This window comes from Chlorocebus sabaeus, chromosome 24 (genome assembly GCF_047675955.1).
Source record: "Chlorocebus sabaeus isolate Y175 chromosome 24, mChlSab1.0.hap1, whole genome shotgun sequence".
Lineage (NCBI taxonomy): Eukaryota > Metazoa > Chordata > Mammalia > Primates > Cercopithecidae > Chlorocebus > Chlorocebus sabaeus.
The window spans coordinates 43,263,222-43,285,787 of record NC_132927.1 but is presented as its reverse complement, the minus strand read 5'-3'; the positions used below and the strand labels follow the sequence as shown (position 1 = coordinate 43,285,787).

Below are 22,566 nucleotides of genomic sequence, written 5' to 3'. Positions count from 1 at the left end.
TCAATCATTGATACTTTTTTCCAGCTGAACGAGTCAGTTACTGAAGCTTGTGCATTTGTCACGTAATTTTCGTGTCATGGTTTTTATCTCTATCAGTTCGCTTATGGCCTTCTCTCCATTGATTATTCTAGTTATCCATTCTTCCATTCTTTTTTCAAGATTTTTAGTTTCTTTGTGCTGGGTACGTAGTTCTTCCTTTAGCTCTGAGAAGTTTGATCGACTGAAGCCTTCTTCTCTCAATTCGTCAAAGTCATTCTCCGTCCAAGTCATTCTCCGTCCAGCTTTGATCCGTTGCTGGTGATGAGCTTCATTCCTTTGGAGGGGGAGATGTGCTCTGCTTTTTGAATATCCAGCTTTTCTGTCCTGCTTTTCCCCCATCTTTGTGGTTCTATCTGTCTTTGATCTTTGATGATGGTGATGTACTGATGGGGTTTTGGTGTGCATGTCCTTCCTGTTAGTTTTCCTTCTAACAGTCAGGACCCTCAGCTGCAGGTCTGTTGGAGTTTGCTTGAGGTCAGACCCTGTTTGCCTGGGTATCAGCAGCAGAGGCTGCAGAAGATAGAATATTGCTGAACAGTGAGTGTTGCTGTCTGATTCTTGCTCTGGAAAATTCGTTTCAGATGTGTGCCCAGCCGTGTGAGGTGTGAGGTGACGGTCTGCACCTAGTGGGATATGTCTCCCAGTTAGGTTACTCAAGGGTCAGGGACCCACTTGAGCATGCAGTCTGTCCTTTTTCAGATCTCAGCCTCAGTGCTGGGAGACCCACTGCTCTCTTCAATGATGTCAGACAGGGTCATTTACATCTGCAGAGGTTTCTGCTGCTTTTTGTTTAGCTATGCCCTGTCCCCAGAGGTGGAGACTACAGAGGCAGGCAGGCCTCCTTGAGCTGAGGTGGGGTCCACCCAGTTCGAGCTTCCTGGCCACTTTGTTTACCTACTTAATCCTCAGCAATGGCGGGCGCCCGTTCCCCAGCCTCACTGCCACCTTGGAGTTAGATCTCAGACTATTGTGCTAGCAATTAGGGAGGCTCCGTGGGCATGGGACCCTCCGGGCCAGGTGTGGCATATAATCTCCTGGTGTGCCATTTGCTAAGACCCTTGGTAAAGCGCAGTATTAGGGTAGGAGTTACCCGATTTTCCAGGTGTTGTGTGTCTCAGTTTCCCTTGGCTAGGAAAAGGGATTCCCTTCCCCCTTATGCTTCCCAGGTGAGGCGATGCCTCGCCCTGCTTCCACTCTAGCTGGTCGGGCTGCACCAGCTGAGCAGCACTGATTGTCTGGCACTTCCCAGTGAGATGAACTCGGTACCTCAGTTGAAAATGCAGAAATCACCCGTCTTCTGTGTTGGCCACGCTGGGAGCTGGAGGCTGGAGCTGTTCCTATTCGGCCATCTTGCTCAGGATCTACTCCATGCTTTTTAACTTCTCTTTTTTTTTTCTGTTTCTTTGTCAATCTGAGCTGAGTTCTGGATGGTTTCTTCCAATAGTTTCATCAAGTTTCCTAATTCTCTCTTGAATTGTTTATAATCTGTAGTTGAATCTATCCATTAAGTTTTAAAATTTTCATTATTATATTTTGCATATGTAAATAAAAGTTTAGTTCTTTTTCAAATTTATTTGTTCCTCAATGTAATTTTTAAGCTTATTGTTTAGCTCTTTAAATATATTACATTTATTTTTAATACTATTTGATAATATCGAGATTTTTAAGTCTTTCAGAGTCCAGCTATAATCTGTTGCCTTAATTCCTGTGTGTTTTGCCACCTTCCCCTACCTCCCCGACCCCATGACATGCTAATTCCCTTAGAACTTTATCTCTGAGAAATATTTGAGGACGCGGTTAAGTAGAATTCTTCCAGAAAGGATTTACTTCTGTCCACTGCTTCAACACCCAGAGTCACTTTAAATTGAATTCTCCTTTGCTTGATGTTTGTTAGCCTCCACATTTAGGCAAATCTAAGTCATCATGTGGTTATGACATGGAGGGGATAACAAATGAATTCAAACTTCCCTCCAGAGCTAAAGACAGCTAAAGAGTTAACTCTGGGTCAAAATTGTTTACTCAAAAAATGCACTGAACTGATTCTGTAATCTAAATGCTATGATCTATGTATTGAACTAAACATATCCCACAGTTGTTAGGCTCTTTGTCAAGATCTGAAGATAACCTGAGGAACCTGAATCGTGTTATTCACATTGTTTATTTTATGAGCTATAACGAGTAAGATCCAGCTATCACAAATCTCTTACGAAGCTATGATATTTAGGAAAATATAAAAGCTGGGTGAGAGGAGGAGAAAGGTGGCAGCTCTCCTGTGTTGAGATGGTACTCACACCATCTGTGTCACTTGTCTTTTGAAACCCAGTATACCTCCGGTCATACTGGAGTCTGGAAGTTGGGCCTGAAACATTGCAGGAATGTTTCAAGAGAATGTACATTCTATGTATGTTGCATTTCCTGTCCTATAGCTATAAAAGGAACTCTGGTAAAATACACATAACATAAACTTTACCATTCTAACTAATTTTAAGTATACAATTCAGTGGCATTAAGTACATTCACGTTATTGTGCAACCATCACCACTGTCAATCTCCAGAACTTTTTCAACATCCCAAGCAAAACCTCTCCATTCTCTTCTCCCTATCCGCTCATAAGCATTGTTCTATTTTCCTTATGCATCTGGTTATTCTAGATACTTCATGTAAGTGGAATCACACATTTGTCCTTATATAATCTGGCTTATTTCACTTAGCACAATGTTTTCAAGGTTCATCTATGTTGCAGCAAGTGTTAGAATTGTCAATAATTTTTAAGGCTGAATAATATTTCATTGCACGTCTTTAACCCATTTTGTTTATGCATTCATCAATCAATGGACATCTGGGTTGCTTCCAACTTTTGGGTAAGGTGAATAATGATGTTATGAATATGGCTTGCAAATATCTATTATAGTCCCTGCTTTCAATTCTTTAAGAGACAGTCTCACTCTGTTGCCCAGACTGGAATGCAGTGGCATGATCACAGCTCACTGTAACCTTGAATTCCTGGGCTCAAGTGACACTCCTCCCTCATCCTCCTGAGGAGCTAGGATTATAGGTGTGTGTCACCAGGCCTGGCTAATTTTTTAAAACAAGTTTTGTAGAGACAGGGTCTCACTATTTTGCTCAGGCTGGTCTCAAACTCTTGGTCTCAAGTGATCCTCTTGTCTCACGCTACCAAAGTGTTGGGATTACAGGTGTAAGCCACCACACCCAGCCCCTGCTTTCAATTATTTTGGATATGTAACTCGGAAGTGGAGTTCCAGGGTCATATAATTCTACGCTTAATTTCTTGAGGATATGCCATAGTTTCCCACAGCAGTTGCACTGTTTTACATCCTCACCAGCAATGCACGATGTTTCTAAACATTCTGCACCACTTATTTAGTATTGTTTTGATTAACAGCCAACCTAATAGGTGTGAAGTTGTATATCATTGTGGTTCTGATTTGCATTTCCCTAATGACTATTGATGCTGAGGATCTTTTCATGTGCTTGTCAGTCATTTGTGTATCTTCTTTGGAGAAATATCTATTTGAGTCTTCTGCCTGTTTTTAAATAGCATTTTTCTTTGTTGAATTGTAGGAATTTAAAAATATATATATATTGAATGTTAATACCTAGCCAGATATGTGATTGTGAATATTTTCTTGATTCCCTGGGTTGCCCTTTTACTTTGTTCAATGTACAAAGATTTTCAACATCGATAAAGTCCAAATTATCTAGTTTTTGTTTGCTGCCTATGCTTTTGGTGTCATACCCAAGAAATGACTGCCAAATCTAATGTCATGAAGCTGTCCCCCTATTTTTTTTTCTAAGAGTTTTATGGTTTTAGCTCTTGTGTATAGGTTTTTGATCCATTTTGAATTAATTTTTATATTCAGTAGGCAGAGGTCTGACTTCATTCTTTTGCAAGTGGATATCCAATTTTCCCAACACCATTCGTTGAAAAGACTATTCTCTCCCCCATTGAATTGACACCCTTGTTGAAAATTATTGCATTTTATATGCAAGGGCTTATTTCTGGGCTCTTGATTCTATTTTCTTGATTTTATTTGGGATCGTTCATTGTCATTGTATAAAAATACGACTGATTTTTGCAGCCTGATTTTGTATTCTGCAACTTTGCTGAATTCATTTATTAGTTCTAATGGTTTTGTGTATGGCATCTTGGGTTTTCTACATATATAATCATGTCCAAAAAAAGACAGGTTTACTTCTTCCTTTCCAATTTGGATACCTTTCACATCTTTTTATCGCCTAATTGTTCTGGCTAGAAGTTTTGATACTATGTTGAATGGAAGTGGAAAAAGTGGGGATCCCCATCTTGTTCCTGATTTTAAAGGAAAAGCTTTCAGTCTTTCACCACTGAATATGATGTAAGCTGTGGGTTTTTCACATAAGGCCTTTACCACATTAAGGTAGTTTCCTTCTTTTCCTAGTTTGTTGAGTGTTTTTAACATGAAACTTGCATTTTTACAAATGGTTTTTCAGCATCCATTGATGCTGAAAACCCATCATCAAATGATCTTATGGGTTTTTTTTCCCCCTTCATTCTGCTACTGTGGTATATTACAATCAATGATTTATTTTCATATGTTGAACAATCCTTGTATTCTAGGGTCATGTTGTGTAATTCTTTTTAATATGCTGCTGCAATCAGTTTGCTGGGGTTTTTTTTTTTTTTTTTTTAAGCACCAACATTCATTAAGGGAAATTGGCCTGCAGTTTTGTTTTGTTTTGTTTTGTTTTCCTGTCTTTGGTATGAGACCAATGCTGCCTTTCGTAAAATGAGTTAGGAAGTGTTGTCTTCTCTTCAATTGTTTGGAAAGATTTTTGGAAATAACCAGTGTCACTTGTTCTTTAAATACCTGGTAGAATTCATCAGTGAAGCCAACTGGTCCAGGTATTTTGTAAACAGAGAGGTTTTTTTTTTTTTTTTTTTGGAGACAGGGTCTCACTCTGTTGCCCAGGCTGGAGTGCAGTGTGCACAATCAGGGCTCACTGTGTGGCCTCCTGGGCTCAAGTGATACTCCTGCCTCAGATCCCCAAGTAGCTAGGACTACAGGTGTGTGCCACCACACCTGGCTAATTTTTTGAATTTTTTAGTAGAGATAGGGTTTCGCCATATTGCCCAGGTTGCTCTTGCTGTGCTCAAGTGATCCGCCTGCTTTGGCCTCCCAAAGCATTGGGATTACAGGCGTGAGCCACCGCACCCAGCGGAGAGGCTGTTAATTTCTGAGTCAATCTCCTTCCTAGGTATGGGTCTATTCAGATTTTCTATTTCTTTGTGATTCAGTCTCAGTAGGTTTTGTGTCTCTAAGAGTTTGTCCACTTCATCTGGGTATTCAACTTATTGGCATATAGTTGTTATGCTATACTCTTCTAGTCCTTTTTATTTCTGTGGAATTGGTACTAATGACTCCATTTTCATTAATGATTTTAGTAATTTGAGTTTCTGTTTTTTCCTTAGTCCATCTAGCTAATATTTTGTGATTTTTGTTGATCTTTTCGAAGAACCAACTTTGGCTTAGTTGATTTTCCTCTATTGTTTTTTGATTTTCCATTTCATTTATCTGTGCTCTAATTTTTATTATTTCCTTCTTTCTGCTAGCTTTGGGTTTAGGTTGTTATTCTTTTTCTAGTTTCTTAACTTATAATGTTATAAAATGAGACTGCTGTTATGAGATTTAAAAAAATGTAATTATTTTTTAAATGTTTACAGCAATATCAGTACTGCTTTTTCTGCATACTATTAAGTTTTGATATGTTGCATTTTTGTTTTAATTCATTTTTAAATATTTTCTAATTTCCCTTATGATTTCTTCTTTAACTTATTGGTTGTTTGAGTGAGTTTAATTTTCACATATTTGTAAATTTTCCAGTTTTCCTTCTGTTATTGATTTCAAACTGCATTCTCTTTTTGGAGAATATGCTTTGAAGAATATACTGCTTTGCAATATACTTTTTATGGCATCTATTTGAAAAAACCTAGTGAAACTTACTTTGTGGCCTAACATGCTCTATCTTGGAGAATGTCCCATGTGTACTTCAGAAGGTGTATGCTACTGTTGTTGGGTGAAGTGTTTTATATATGTGGGTTGCATCTAGTTGGTTTATTGTGTTGTTCAAGTTCTTACATTTTTTTAGTTACCTTTTGTGTGGCTGTTCTATCCATTATTGAATGTGGGGTACTGAATTCCTCAACTATTCTTGCATAGCTGTCTATTTTCCTCTTCAATTCTGTTCATTTTTGCTTCATCTATTTTGATAGTCTATTAAGTGCATAAATGTTTATAAGTATAATATTACTGTGCAGAATTAAACCTTCTAGTAACATATATCCTTTGTCTCTTGTAAACTTTTTGGATTTAAGATAAACATTTTTGATTTAAAATTTATTTGATATTATAGCCATCATGGTTCGCTTTTGGTTACTATTTGCCTATCTTCTTCTATCCTTTCATTTTCAACTTATTTATGTCTTTGGATCTAAAATGAATCTCATGTAGACAGCATATAGCTGGATCATGCCTTCCTATCCAGTCTATTAATCTCTGTCTCTTTGATTGGAAAGTTTAATCCATTTACACTTAATTATTGACAAAAAGGGAATTCTACCATTTTGTTAAGGGTTTTCCATATGCCTTATAGCTTTTTAACTCCTCATTTCCTGCATTACTGTCTTCATTTGTTCTTAAATTTTTTAGTGAAATATTTTAATTCCCTCTCATTTTTGTGTGTGTGTGTACATCCTGTATCTATTTTCCTTGTGGCCACTATGAAGATTACATTTAACATCCTAAAGTAATAATTTGAATTTATACCAGTTTAACTTCAATAGCATACAAAAATTCTCCTCTTATACTGCTCTGTCCTCACCCCTTTCAGTTACTGATGTCGTAAATTATGTCTTTACATATTGTATGCCCCAAATCATAGACTGATTTTTTAAATGCATGTCTGAGGACACGTTGAATGTAGTTCTTATCTTTCTTCCTCTATAGATACGGAGTTTTTTTCCCCCTCTGGACTCTATCATGATTTTTTCTTTATTTTTGATTTTCTCTAGTTTGAATATGGTATGTCTAGGTATAGTTGTTTTTATGGCATCTGACATTAATTTGGGGAAATTCTCGGTCATTGTTGCAAATATTTCTTCTGTTTCTCTCTTTCTTCTCTTTTGGGTATTCACATTATGTAGATGTTTTACCTTTTAGAGTTGTCTCAAAATTCTTTGATACTCTGTTCTGTTTTGTTTCTCAGCCCTTGTTCTCTTTGCTTTTCAGTTTTGGAGGTATGCAGTGAGAGATCATCATGCTCAGTTTTTTTATCCTCAGCTGTGTTCATTCTACTAATAAGCCCATCAAAGGCACTGTTTATGTCTGTTACAGTGTTTTTGATCTCTAGCATTTATTTTTGATTCTTAGGAGTTTCATCTCTTTGCTTACGGTACCCATCTGTTCTTGCATGGTACCTACTTCATCCATTGGAGCACTTAGCATATTAATCACAATGATTTTTAAATTCCCAGTCTGATAATTCCAGCATTCCTGCCATGTCTACTTCTGATGCTTGCTTTGTCTCTTCAAACTGTATTTTTTTCCCATTTGATATGCCTTGTAATTTTTCTTCATAGCCAAACATTCCAGGTAAAAGGAACTGCTGTAGACAGGCCTCCAGTAATATGGTGGGGATGTGTGGGGGTGGAGAAGTATTCTATAGTCCTATGGTTAAGTCTTGGTCTTTTTATATTTTGAGATGGAGTCTTGCTCTGTCGCCAGGCTGGAGTGCAGTGGTTCGATCTTGGCTCATTGCAACCTCCACCTCCCAGGTGCGATTCTCCTGCCTCAGCTGGGACTATAGACATGTGGCACCATGCCCGGCTAATTTTTTGTATTTTTAGTAGAGACGAGGTTTCACTGTGTTAGGCAGAGTGGTCTCGATCTCCTGACTTCATGATCCACTTGCCTTGGCCTCCCAAAGTACTGGGATTATAGGTGTGAGCAACCATGCCCGGCCAGGTCTCAGTCTTTTAGTGAGCCTTTTAGTGAGCTTCACGAGTTTTTCTCAATTTTTCCTCCCCTGTTACATGGGAGATGACGGCTAGAGTGAGCTGAACTTGGGTATTTCCCTTCCTCTAGGTAAGTTAGTATTTGATTATACTCCAGCAGGGTAGGCTCAGGTTAAGTAGTTTCTCCTGGGGTTAGGGTTCATTAAGAAGAACAGAGTGCTCTGGTGTGTTTCACAATAGTTCCCTTTCCCCTTCCCTGCTGAAACATGAGGGAATTTTCCTCTAATATTTACTGTGAGAACCTGGTTGTTCTGAAGGACTTATTCCACAGGTCCCTTAGGTTCCATTGAGTTTTCACAAAAGTATAGCGGCTCCCCTGTAACTGAGTTTCCCTGAAGTTTTTAACTCTCATAGTTGTCTGCACTGAACCTCTAGCAATTCGTCAATTATAGTTTAGATTTGCCTACCTGATAGCTTCCCATGCTTATTAGTGTTCATGAGTCTGCTCCGGTAAGCCCCTTTCTCCCTCACTCATCCATCTTGAATCCCCATAATGTGTATGCTGGTCTGCTTAATGGTGTTCCACAAGTCTGTTAGGCTCTGTTCAGTTTTCTTCCATCTTTTTTGTTTCTGTTCCTCAGATTTGTTAACTTCAAGTGTTGTGTCTTTAAGTTTGCTGATTCTTTTTTCTGCCTGCTGAAAACAGCTTTTGAATCCCTCTAATGATTTTTTTCCAGCAATTGTACTTGTCAACTCATTTCTTCATTATTCTTTTTTATCTTCTTTATTTTTTTAAAGGATACATGTTTTTCATACATGATTCACTGGAACTGCTGCAGGATGCTCATCATGACTTAGAACTCCTGAGTACATTGTCATGATGAACACGTGTAGAGAGATTTACTAGCATACAATATGAATCTTCACACTCATGGGGAAAAAGTATTTTCTAGCCTGGACTGAATATATAGGTAAGTGATTTTATAGCTGTCCTCTGTAAATAATCTCAGGGTGGCCTGTTGCTGTCTAATGCTACAAAAAGGGAGGGCTGTTAATAGTGGCCACTTCCTCCTGCATACAGTAGAGAGAAGCCTGATTATAGATGATGCCATCATGGCCTTAAAAGATGATATTAAACTGAGAAGTCATTTTAGCTGCCTGATTGACTATTTTTTATGTTTTTTAATACATTTATTGATATTTACTTTTGCTCACACATCATTATCTTGGCACTGTCAATATCTTCCTTTAGTTCTGTGAGATATCTTTAAGACAGTTGTTTTAAAGCCTTTGTCTAGTAATTTCACCATTTCATCTTCCTCATGGATTTTTGTCAATTTATGTTTTCATTTGAATGGATCATACTTTTTCTTGGCTTTGTCATTTTATTTTGAACTCTGAATATTTGAATTTTATAATACAGTATTCTGGAAATCAATTTCTCTCCCTTCCCTACGGTTTGCTTTATTTTTATTTTTATTTTTAATTGTTATAAGGTGTTCTGTGTAAGAGATAAGCCTGAGGTATAAACTTAAGGCCTTTCTCTTTTTCTCAGCCTGCCTTTTCCTCTGGGCATGCATTGTGACTTTCTTTTTTTTTTTTTTTTTTTTTTGAGGCGGAGTCTTGCTCTGTCACCCAGGCTGGAGTGCAGTGGCACTATCTCGGCTCACTGCAAGCTCCGCCTCCTGGGTTCACGCCATTCTCCTGCCTCAGCCTCCCGAGTAGCTGGGACTACAGGCGCCTGCCACCACGCCCGGCTAATTTTTTTGTATTTTTAGTAGAGATGGGGTTTCACCGTGTTAGCCAGGATGGTCTCGATCTCCTGACTTCGTGATCCACCCATCTCGGCCTCCCAAAGTGCTGGGATTACAGGCTTGAGCCACCGCGCCCGGCGCATTGTGACTTTCTAAATTCCCCTATATATGTAGCTGTTTTTGAATGTTCTAATTCTATAATTTCTGGGTCCCAAAAGAGAAGAAGAAAAATGTAGGCGAAAATGTAGGTACTGTCCTTATAAATCCCTTGAAGATACTTCAGCCAGTGTGGGTTGCAACAATGGCATCCTGTCTTTGCCTCTGCACTTCTACAACCCAAAGCAGTAATCCACAAACAGAACCTGGATCCCCAATATTTGGAGGATAAGGTCCTTAATTGCCCATTCTGTCTTCCACAAGCTGTTGTTTAAACTCTAGTACCTGCTAGCTGAAGCACTGGAAAATGGTTGGCTAGTAGCACACTAGGTTAAAACTGACCCAGATTAACCACAATCTACTAGTCAAGCCTTTTCCAGTAAGCTGTAAACATTTGAATAGACTACAAAGTTCCAAAATAGTTATATCAGAGAGATCCTGCCAGTTCAATGGTTGTCCAGATGGAGAAACAGATTCCTGATATATACTACTCTGCCATCTTCTGCTCCCCTATAGACTTTCATAAGCTAAGTATATTTGGTGTGGGTTAAAAAAATAGAAACTCTTCAAGATGATTGTACTGTTACTTTAAATGACCCATGTTACTTTAATATTATCTAAATAATACTAAGAATAATTTGATTCATGTCTATAAAAAATAAGTGTTGTGTTTTTATTTCCTGAAATTTTTCTTTTAACCAATATTAGTTATAAAACCATTTTTGGCACCAAATGGAAAGTGTTATCTCCTCCCTAAAATCTGTGCATGTGTTTATTACAGCTACAGAATTGAAAGATGAGTCATTGAAGATTACAATGGTAAATCTCTTTATACTAAAATGGAAAACTGGCAATCAATTTCTCTTTCTATGAATTAGATATTTCTTATTTTACACACACACACACGTGTGAGTAAATCTTTAAAGGACCTCATAACATTTCTATGAGCTATGTATTATCCCTATAAAACTAAGTAGAGATCATAAATCAAATTAATGACAAAACTGAGAATAAAATTCATGACAAATCATTCTTCAGTGTATAACCACAGTGGTCTGTTATTTTTAATGAAATTTAGGGGGAAAAAAGAGTATTTGATCTTTTAAAAAAAACAAGTAGGGAATAAATTATAAATTTAGGGAGATTAAATGCTACTATTTTGTGGGTAGTTTAGTTAACTACTGGAACAAGATGTGCTAAATCTTGTAAAGTAACAAGGTAACACTACTAGTAAATGCTAGTAAATATGAAGTCAGAGATCTGATATTAAAGTTACAATACTTGTTCTTTGGTGTCAGCCAAGATGGAGAAAGTAACCATAGCTTCTCTCTCCTACTGATTGTTTAGAGTACACAGTGATTACCTGATGACACTGAATGTAAAATAATAGCAGGCAGATTTGGGACTGAAGTCAGAGCTTGAATAACAGCTCTTAATGGGGCTAGGCCTAATTGTGGAGCTGCAATACTATAATGATGACAGTGTTAGCACCCAAAGCCCAGAGAGAAGACCTACCTATCACTTTGGCTAATGGAAACAAAAAAAAGAGCCGATATTGTCTAAAGAACTGAGGTAAGAGGAATCTCTTTCTCTCTTTTTTTCTTTTCTTTGTTCTTTGTCCCAAAGGTCAGTTGTGTACAACTACATAATTGCAAAGGGAGTTAATACTCTGTAAGAAACCTCTTCTGGTCAGAGTAACTGGGAATGGGGTCCCCTGGAAGCTGGAGACGGGGGGGGAAATTCTTGGAAAGAAGAGAGCTAAAGAAGGTGGATTCTCTAATTTTGTATGTGAACTGACCCAAGTTCCAGGGTCACCCCTGAGCTGTGAATACGTGGGACAGTATAAAAGAAGTACAAGAAAAGCTTTTAAAACATAAACATAGTATATACTGCTTCCCAAGTCTCAAACTAACTCCTAAATGGTTCATGTACTGGGCAGACACTAACAATATAGCAAAGGCTGAGCCACTACCCACAGAAAGTGAGACAGAATTTACAGTCTGAACCCAATCAGATCAATTGCTAAAACTAACTAAATTAAAATTCCCCAGAGGATTTTAACAGGAGTTAAATAATGTACTTACAATGTAGTGTTCAGAATGTCCAGGACACAATCCAAAATTTCTCAACATAAAACAAGGAAAATTTGACCAGTTCTCATTGGAAAAGAAATCAACCGATGTCAACTCCAAGGTAAGCCAGATATTGAAATTGTCAGAAGAATAATTTTAAGCAGTTATTATAACTATTCTCCATGACATAAAGGGCAATAATTTTGAAATAAATGTAAAAATGCAAGTTCTTAGCAGAGAAATTGGAAACCATTAACAAAAAAACCAAATGGAGAATTTAGAACTGAAAATATATCCGAAATAAAAGCCACTAGATATGCTCAAAGGCAGAATGAAGATGAAAGAGGGCAAAAGTCAGCTAATTTGAAGATAGATCACAGAAATAACCTAAAATTAATACAGAGTAAAAAAGATTTGTGAGACATTACCAAAAAATCTAAAATTCATGTTATAGAAGCAGCAAAAAAAAAAAAAAAAAAAGTAAATATCCCAAATTTGGTAAAAGACATAAATTTACAGAATCATAAAGTTCACTGAACCCAGAAGGATAATCTAAAAGAAAATTACACCCAGATACATCATAATCAAATTGCTGAAACTAAAGCTGAAGAAAAAATATTTTTGAAGCAGCCAGAGAAATTTGCCATTACACATGAGGAAACAGCAATTTGAATCGATTGCTCATTTCTTTTCAGGAACCATGGAGCAAAAGATAGTCGAATAATATTTTATTTTACTTTTTTTTAAATGCTGAAATAAAAGAATAGTCAACCCAGATTTCTGTATCTAGTGAAAATATCCTTCAGGAGTAATATGGAGATAAAGACATTTCCTAATGAAGAAAAGCTAAGAAAAGGTTTCACCAACAGACCTGCTCTAAAAACAAAAACTCAAACAACAACAACCATGATCATCACTTAACAGTTACTATGAGTCAGTTTTCTAAGTGCTTTACATAGATTAATTCACTTTATCTGAGAAATTTGGTACTATTAACATCCTTATTATATAGATGAGAAAACGAAAACAAAAAAGGCATTAACATAGTAGAACACAAGCAATCTGTCTTCAGAGATGATGCTCTTAACCATTACTTCATAATATCTCCCAACTTACTTATACAAAAAATTTGGAGGATATTAAGTTGTCCAAATAGTAGGGAACCATTTCAAACATATGCAATGATTTAAACATTTATTTTTATTTAATGCTGCTCTCTAGACATAAAAATAGGAAAGTAAGGCACCAACTTGATGCATTAATTTACCTGAAAAAAACATGCTATAGAACTATGGTAAAACACTGATTTATCCATAGTAACCACAACAATAAATATTTTTCGAGTACTTACTATGTGTCAGAATTTGTTTTAGGTAAAAAAGAATAAGATAAAGCTCCTGTCTTTAAGAAGTTTCTACTAACTAGGTGATACAGACAAGCAAATAATTAATTACAATATACTATGACATGTTCCATAGTAGAAGCATGTACAAAGCCAAAAGTGCATACAGAATAGAAAGGCTGTAGAAAGGAAGTACCAATCTAATCATGGCTATTATAAAAATAATGATTTTAAAAATGGCTTTGAGAAGCACAAAAATGAACATTCAGGGAAATATCCCCTTTTCTATAACTAATGTAAACTACTATGTCTGTTCCAAGGTTTGTAAATATATTCTCAGTTAAATCAGCAATGCACAGACAGAAAAGCCAGAAGGTGCGCCCATGCTGTTTATATGTATTAATTTTCAAAGCTTTCAGGATAAAGATGAACAACTTATGCCAAAGTAATTAGAATCAGCTCCTGCTAATTAATTTTCCACTCACTCAGCAGTCCAGTGCTTGGTAATTATGAGGATACAAAAGGGAGAAAAAAAATTAATTCAGAAAAACCTTTCAATATAACAAAAAGTGATATTTCTATACTGGATCAAGAAAGCTAGATTTAATTTGAAGAATTATCTTAACAGTTGCAAAGAAAAATGTCTCCATTTAAACTGTGGGATCCTTAAGGGGAGGACCATTTCTTATTTTTCTTTCTAACCTTAGAATCCCTAATGCTTAATATGGGACTTGGCAAATAAGCATATTACTATGTTTACTGAATTAAAATTTTATTACAAAAGAATTAGCAAGAGAATGAAGTTTAATTCTTTCTTGATGTTATTGCTTGTATACAAGAAAGAGTTCTTTTATGTTTGAAAACTACTTAATTCCATAGGAAAAACGGGATCCCCTGAACTCATTGGTGTAGGTAATAAAAGTAATGGTCAAAAAAGGAACACTATGAAAGAATCAACTGGTGTTCCTTAAAGGCCAGCACAAACTTTAGCTTTAGTCTCTATCATAGTATCTTAATTACTTATTTGCTTTTACTAAAATTAAATGTTATAGTACATGTGACAGCAAAGAGAATATAGTAACTAATGACCCATTCATAATCTCCTGTATCTGTGCTTCAAGTGGCTGCCACTGATGGGATATAAACTGTTTATGTAACAGAAAGAACATTACAACTCATATTCCATACTAGTCAATGGACACATTTAATTTTATATTCATACTGCACACAGGATACATAAATGGCTATCAATTATGAAACCCTGAAACTATACAGTTGCCATATATTTTTAGCTTGCTCTGAGATCAACTATTAATTAATGTTCATTAAATCAACAGATTCTAAGTTGACACTTCTAACTTAAATGATGTAATTAGGGGATTTAAACCTAAGAGTTGCTAAAATAGTGGCAAATAATTACTGTTAAATTGAGGATGGATATCAACATCTGTGTCAACAAAGGCATAGTTTTAGGTAGACTAATTTAATATAATAATAGTATATCATTAATGTAATATAATAATTTAAATATACCCAGTTGCCAAGTGTTAAAAGATTAACAATATGAATTGAGCTTTTTTTATCACAACAACACATCAACATGCCTATTTATAAATTGGAATATAAGCTCCTAACTTGTGAGAACGAGTTACTTTAATAAACTTGGCAGTTTAGTTTTATTAAATTAGTATTTACCTACAATTAATGGATATCAACTGATGATTATAAACAATCACAGAAAACAGTAACTTTACATAGTAATAAACTGGATTCTCTGGGTTAGGAATTGATAACTTCTACCAGTAGTAATATAACAGTCTCTGAAAGTTTAACTTAATAAGCAAAAAAAACCCCAAAAAAACCCAAAAACCAAAAAACAAAACAACAACAAAAAAAAAGAAGTGAAGTGGGAAAATTGTGGCTACAGAATACTAAAGCTCTTAACCCTGGAAAAACAAGGGCTAAACTTAAGTGTTAAGACTAAAGTTTCTTAGGTTTATCAATATAGTGTATTGATTAGTGGTATGGAATTAACTTTCTCTGCAACAGGTTGGTGACTTTCTTACCTAGAGAGCATGCCCAGAGGTGTAACATTAAGTGATCCCATCAGCATTGCCAGGGCCATCCCTGGTGCTTCCCGTTCTATTACTTCTTTTGTGGCCTGTAATTAAAGATTAAATAGCAGACTGAGTGAAATAAGCCAAAAAAGAATGAAGTCAGACTAGTAAAACCCTCTTAAAAATGATTATAAACCAGGCTTTCAATAACCATACTTTTAGTTTCTGAAACATTTATCTTTTTGAGGCATCCAGACTCAATTCACAAGGACCACTGAATAAAAGCTGAGGATCAAGAAAATAAAGAAAATTTTTATATTAGCAGTCCTTTCATATTGCTTATAGCTCAGAAGTATTTGATAGAAATCTCATCTCACTAATAACCTAAATTCTAAAAATGAAGCTTCAGATGGCTATAACAAATTAGTAGATTTTTCACTGGGTAAGTAATCTGGGTATTTTCCTTTGTCTATTACTCTTGAAATACTTAGTCCTTGAAAACCTGAGATAATCCATATCTCTCCTAGCTCTATGCTTTTATAATACGATTAAAAGGATCTCAAGAAGTCATCATGTCAACCTTCCCCATGTACCGGCTAGAGGAAAAATTCTACATTTACATCTTCCGAATCTTTAATATAAATTAATTGTCTTTTTTTTTTTTTTCCAGATTTCTCCACCTTTTTAAAAATTATACTTTAAGCTCTGGGGTACATGTGCAGAATGTGCAGGTTTGTTAACCTAGGTATACACGTGGCATGGTGGTTTGCTGCACCCATCAACCCATCTATATTAGGTATTTCTCCTAATGCCATCTCTCCCCTAACCCTCCACCCCCTGACAGGCCCTGGTGTATGATGTTCCCCTCCGTGTGTCCATGTGTTCTCATTGTTCAAATCCCACTTATGACTGAGAACATGCGGTGTTTCATTTTCTGTTCCTGTGTTCGTTTGCTGAGAATCATGGTTTCCAGCTTCATCCATGTCCCTGCGAAAGACATAAACTCATCCTTTTTTATGACTGCATAGTATTCCATGGCATATATGTGCCAAATTTTCTTTATCTAGTCTATAATGATGGGCATTTGGGTTGGTTCCAAGACTTCACTATTGTGAATATTGCTGCAATAAACATACGTGTGCATGTGTCTTTAGAGTAGAATGATACATAATCTTTTGGGTACATACCCAGTAATGGTTCAAATGGTATTTCTGGTTCTAGATCTTAGAGAAATTGCCACACTATCTTCCACAATGTATAAAAGTATAAAAACAGTATAAAAGCATTCCTATTTTTCCACATCCTATCCAGCATCTATTGTTTCTTGACATTTTAATGATCGCCATTCTAACTGGCATGAGATGGTATCTCATTGTGGTTTTTGACTTGCATTTTTCTAATGACCAGTGACCATTAGCTTTTTTATATATGTTTGTTGGCTGCATAAGTATCTTTGTTTTGAGAAGTGTCTGTTCATATCCTTTGCCTACTTTTTGATGGTGTTGTTTTCTTCTTGTAAATTTGTTTAAGTTCTTTGTAGAGTCTGGATATTAGCCCTTTGTCAGATAGACAGATTGCAAAATTTTTCTCCCATTCTGTAGGTTGTCCGTTGACTCTGATGATGGTTTCTTTTGCTGTGCAGAAGCTCTTTAGTTTAATTAGATCCCGTTTGTCAATTTTGGCTTTTGTTGTGATTGTTTTTTGTATTCTAGTCATGAAATCTTTGCCCATGCCTATGTCTTGAATGGTATTGTCTATGTTTTCTTCTAGGGTTTTTATGGTTTTAGGTCTTATATGTAAGTCTTTAATCCATCTTGAGTTAAATTTTGTATAAAGTGTAAGGAAGGGATCCAGTTTCAGTTTTCTGCATGTGGCTAGCCAGTATTCCCAACACCATTTATTAAATAGAAAATTCTTTCCCCATTGCTTGTTTTTATCAGGTTTATCAAAGATAAAATGGTTGTAAATGTGTGGCGTTATTTCTGAGGCCTCTGTTCTGTTCCTTGGTCTATATATCTGTTTTGGTACAAGTACCATGCTGCTTTGGTTATTGTAGTCTTGTAGTCTTGGTACTAGTACCATGCTGTTTTGGTTACTGTAGTCTTGTAGTATAGTTTGAAGTCAGGTAGTGTGATGCCTTCAGCTTTGTTCTTTTTCCTTCGGATTGTCTTGGGTATACGAGCTCTTTTTGGTTCCATAGTAAAGTAGTTTTTTCTAATTCTGGGAAGAAAATCAGTGTTAACTTGATGGGGATAGTATTGATCTATTCCTTTGGGCAGTATGGACATTTTCACAATATTGATTCTTCCTATCCATGAGCATGGAATGTTTTTCCATTTGTTTGTGTCCTCTCTTATTTCCTTGAGCAGTGGTTTGTATTTCTCCTTGAAGAGGTCCTTCACATCCCTTGTTAGTTGTCTTCCTAGGCATTTTACTCTCTTTGTAGCAATTGTGAATGGGAGTTCACTCATGATTTGGCTCTCTGTTGCTCTATTATTGGTGTATAAGATTTCTTGTGATTTTTGTGCACTGATTTTGTATCCTGAGACTGCTGAAATTTCTTATCAGCTTAAGGAGATTTTGGGCTGAGACAATGGGGTTTTCTAAATATACAATCATGTCATATGCAAACAGAGACAATTTGACATTCTCTCTTCTTATTTGATTACCCTTTATTTCTTTCACTTGCCTGATTGCCCTGGCCAGAACTTCCAATACTATGTTGAATAGGAGTTGTGAGAGACGGCATCCTTGTCTAGTGCCAGTTTTCAAAGAGAATACTTCCAGCTTTTGCCCATTCAGTATGATATTGGCTGTGGGCTTGTCATAAATAGCTCTTACTATTTTGAGGTACATTCCATCAATACCTAGTTTATTGAGAGTTTTAGCATGAAGGGGTGTTGAATTTTATCAAGGACTTTTCTGTATCTATTGAGATAATTATGTGGTTTCTGTCATTGGTTCAGTTTATGTGATGGATTACATGTACTGATTTGCATATGTGAACCAGCCTGCATCCCAGGGATGAAGCCAACTTGATTGTGGTGGATAAGCTTTTTGATGTGCTGCTGGATTTGGTTTGCCAGTATTTTATTGAGGATTTACGCATCAATGTTCATTGGGGATATTGGCCTGAAATTTTCTTTTTTTGTTGTGTCTCTGTCAGGTTTTGGTATCAGGATGATGCTGGCCTCATAGAATAAGTTAAGGAGGATTCCCTCTTTTTCTATTGTTTGGAATAGTTTCAGAAGGAATGGCACCAGCTTCTCTTTGTACTTCTGGTAGAATTCAGCTGTGAATCTGTCTGGTTCTGGGCTTTTTTTGGTGGGTACCGTATTAATTACTGCCTCAATTTCAGAACTTATTATTGGTCTATTCAGGGATTTATTTCTTCCTGGTTTAGTCTTGGGAGGGTGTATGTGTCCAGGAATTTATCAATTTCTTCTAGATTTTCTAGTTTATTTGCATAGAGGTATTTATAGTATTCACTGATGGTAGTTTGTATTTTGGTGTGATGAGTGTGATATCCTGTTCATCATTTTGTATTGTGTCTATTTAATTCTTTTCTCTTTTCTTCTTTATTATTCTGTCTCGTGTTCTATCTCTTTTGTTAATCTTTTCAAAAAACCAGCTCCTGGATTCATTTATTTTTTGAAGGTTTTTCGTGTCTCTATCTCCTTCATTTCCACTCTGATTTTAGATATTTCTTGTCTTCTGCTACCTTTTGAATTTGTATGCTCTTGCTCCTCTAGTTCTTTTAATTGTGACATTAGGGTGTTGATTTTAGATCTTTCCCACCTTCCCCTGTGGGCATTTAGTGCTATAAATATTCCTCTAAATAGTGCTTTAGCTGTGTCCAAGAGATTCTGGTATGTTGTGTCTTTGTTCTCATTGGTTTCAAAGAACTTATTTATTTCTACCTTAATTTTGTTATTTATCCAGTAGTCATTCAGGAGCAGGTTTTTCAGTTTCCATGTAATTGTGCGGTTTTGAGTGAGTTTCTTAATCTTGAGTTCTAATTTGATTGTACTGTGGTCTGAGAGACTGTTTTGATTTCAGTTCTTTTGCATTTGCTGAAGAATGTTTTACTTCCAACTATGTTGTCAATTTTAGAATAAGTGTGACGTGGTGCTGAGAAGAATGTATATTCTGTTGATTTGGGTGGAGAGTTCTGTCTATTAGGTCTGCTTGGTCCAGAGCTGAGTTTAAGTCCTAAATATCCTTGTTAATTTTCTGTCTCAATGATCTGTCTAATATTGACAGTGGGGTGTTAAAGTCTCCCACTATTACTGTGTGGGAGTCTAAGTCTCTTTGTAGGTCTCTAAGAACTTGATTTATGAATCTGGGTGCTCCTGTATTGGGTGCATATATATTTAGGTTAGCTCTTCTTGTTGCATTGATCCCTTTACCATTATGTAATGCCCTTCTTTGTCTTTTCTGATCTTTGTTGGTTTATAGTCTGTTTTATCAGAGACTAGGATTGCAACCCCTGCTTTTTTTTGCTTTCCATTTGCTTGCTAAATATTCCTCCATCCCTTTATTTTGAGCCTATGTGTGTCTTTGCACGTGAGATTGGTCTCCTGAATACAGCACACCCATGGGTCTTGACTCTTTATCCAATTTGCCAGTCTGTCTTTCAACTGGGGGCATTTAGCCCATTTACATTTAAGGTTAACACTGTTATGTGTAAATTTGATCCTGTCATTATGATGCTAGCTAGTTATTCTGCTCCTTAGTTGATGCAGTTTCTTCATAGTTTCGATGGTCTTTACAATTTGATATGTTTTTGCAGTGGCTGGTACCAGTTGTTCCTTCCCATATTTAGTGCTTCTTTCAGGAGCTCTTGTAAGGCATGCCTGCTGGTGACAAATTGTCTCAGCATTTGCTTGTCTGTAAAGGATTTTATTTCTCCTTTGCTTATGAAGCTTAGTTTGGCCAGATATGAAATTCTCAGTTGAAAATTCTTTTCCTTAAGAATGCTGAATATTGGCCCCCACTCTCTTCTGGCTTGTAGGGTTTCTGACGAGAGATCCGCTATTAGTTTGATGGGCTTCTCTTTGTGGGTAACCCAACCTTTCTCTCTGGCTGCCCTTACCATATTTTCCTTCATTTCAACCTTGATGAATCTAATGATTATGTGTCTTGGGGTTGCTCTCCTCAAAGAGTATCTTTGTGGTGTTCTTTGTATTTTCTGAATTTGAATGATGGCCTGTCTTGCTAGGTTGGGGAAGTTCTCTTTGATAATATCCTGAAGAGTGTTTTCCAACTTGGTTCCATTCTTCCTGTCACTTTCAAGTACACCAAGCAAAAGTAGGTTTGGTCTTTTCACACAGTCCCAAATTTCTTGGAGGCTCTGTTCATTCCTTTTCATTTTTTTTTCCTCTAATCTTGTCTTCATGCTTTATTTCATTAAGCTGATCTTCAATCTCTGAAATTCCTTCTTCAGCTTGATCGATTTGGCTATTGATACTTGTGTATGCTTCATGAAGTTTTCGTGTTGTGTTTCTCAGCTACATCAGGTCATTTATGTTCTCCTCTAAACTGGTTATTGTAGTTACCAATTTCTCTAATATTTTTTCAAGGTTCTCAGTTTCCTTTCATTGGGTTAGAACATGCTTCTTTCTTTAGCTCGGAGGAGTTTTTTATTACCCACCTTCTGAAGCCTACTTCTGTCCATTTGTCAAACTCATTCTCCGTCCAGTTTTGTTCCCTTGCTGGCAAGGAGTTGTGATCCTTTGGAAGAGAAGGTGTGTTCTGGTTTTTGGAATTTTCAGCCTTCTTTTGCTGGTTTTTTGTCATCTTTGTGGATTTATCTACCTTTGGTCTTTGATGTTGGTGACCTTCGGATGGTGTTTCTGTGTGTATGTCCTTTTTGTTCATGATGTTGATGCTATTCCTTTCTGTTCGTTAAGTTTTCCTTCTAACAGGCCCCTCTGCTGCAGGTCTGCTGGAGTTTGCTGGAGGTCCACTCTAGACCCTGTTTGCGTGGGTATCACCAGCAAAGGCTGCAGAATAGCAAAAATTGCTGCCCATTTCTTCCTCTGGAAGCTTCATCCCAGAGTGGCACCCGCCAGATGCCAGCCAGAGCTCTCCTGTATGACATGTCTGTCAACCCCTGCTGGGAGGTGTCTCATAGTCAGGAGGCATCGGCGTCAGGGACCCACTTGGGGAGGCAATCTGTCCCTTAGCAGAGCTCGAGCCCTGTGCTGGAAGATCTGCTGCTCTCTTAGAAGCTGGCAGGAAGGAACTAAGTTTAAGTCTGTTGAAGCTGCACCCACATCCGCCCCTTCCCACAGGTGCCCTGTCCCAGGGAGATGGGAGTTTTATCTATAAGCCCCTGCCTGGGACTCTTGTCTTTCAGAGATGTCCTTCCCAGACAGGAGGAATCTAGAGAGGCAGTCTGGCTACGGCAGCTTTGCTATGCTGTGGTGGGCTCTGTCCAGTCCGAATTTCCAGTGGCTTTGTTTACACTGTGAGGGGAAAACTGCCCACTCAAGCCTCAGTAATGGTGGACGCTCCTCCCTGCACCAAGCTGGAGTGTCCCAGTTCGACTTCAGACTGCTGTACTGGCAGTGAGAATTTCAAACCAGTGGATCTTAGCTTGCTGGGTTCTGTAGGGGTGGGATCTGCTGTGTTAGACCACTTGGCTCCCTGGCTTCAGCCCCCTTTCCAGAGGAGTTAACAATTTGTCTTACTGGCATTCCAGGTGCCACTGGGGTATGAAAAAAAACTCTTGCAGCTAGCGTGGTGTCTGCCCAAACAGCCACGCAGTTTTGTGCCTGAAACCCAGGATCCTGGTGGTGTAGGCACCCGAGGGAATCTTCTGGTCTGCGGTTTGTGAAGACTGGGAAAAGCATAGTATCTGGGCTGGAATGCACAGTTCCTCATGGCTTCCCTTGGCGAGGGGAGGGAGTTCCCTGATCCTTAGTACTTCCTGTGTGAGGCAACGCCCCACCCTGCTTCAGCTTGTCCTCCATGGGCTGCACCCACTGTCTAACCAGCCCTAACGATATGAGCCGGATACCTAGTTGGAAATGCAGAAATCACCTGCCTTCTGCATTGATCTTGCTGGGCATTGCAGACCAGAGCTGTTCCTATCCGGCCAACTTGCCCAACTATCTTTTTTAAATAAAAA

The 22,566-nt window shown here is 37.3% G+C and overlaps 1 protein-coding gene across 3 annotated transcripts in view; it reads right to left on the bottom strand.

Moving 5' to 3' along the window:
- GPHN (gephyrin) overlaps positions 1-22,566 on the bottom strand; it is a 740,280-nt gene that overhangs the window by 304,590 nt on the left and 413,124 nt on the right. For all 3 annotated transcript variants that reach the window (XM_007987015.3, XM_073011087.1, XM_073011088.1), the window contains exon 5: positions 15,441-15,535. In XM_007987015.3, coding sequence (XP_007985206.1) covers positions 15,441-15,535 — 95 coding nt within the window. The remainder of the gene's footprint in view (positions 1-15,440; positions 15,536-22,566) is intronic.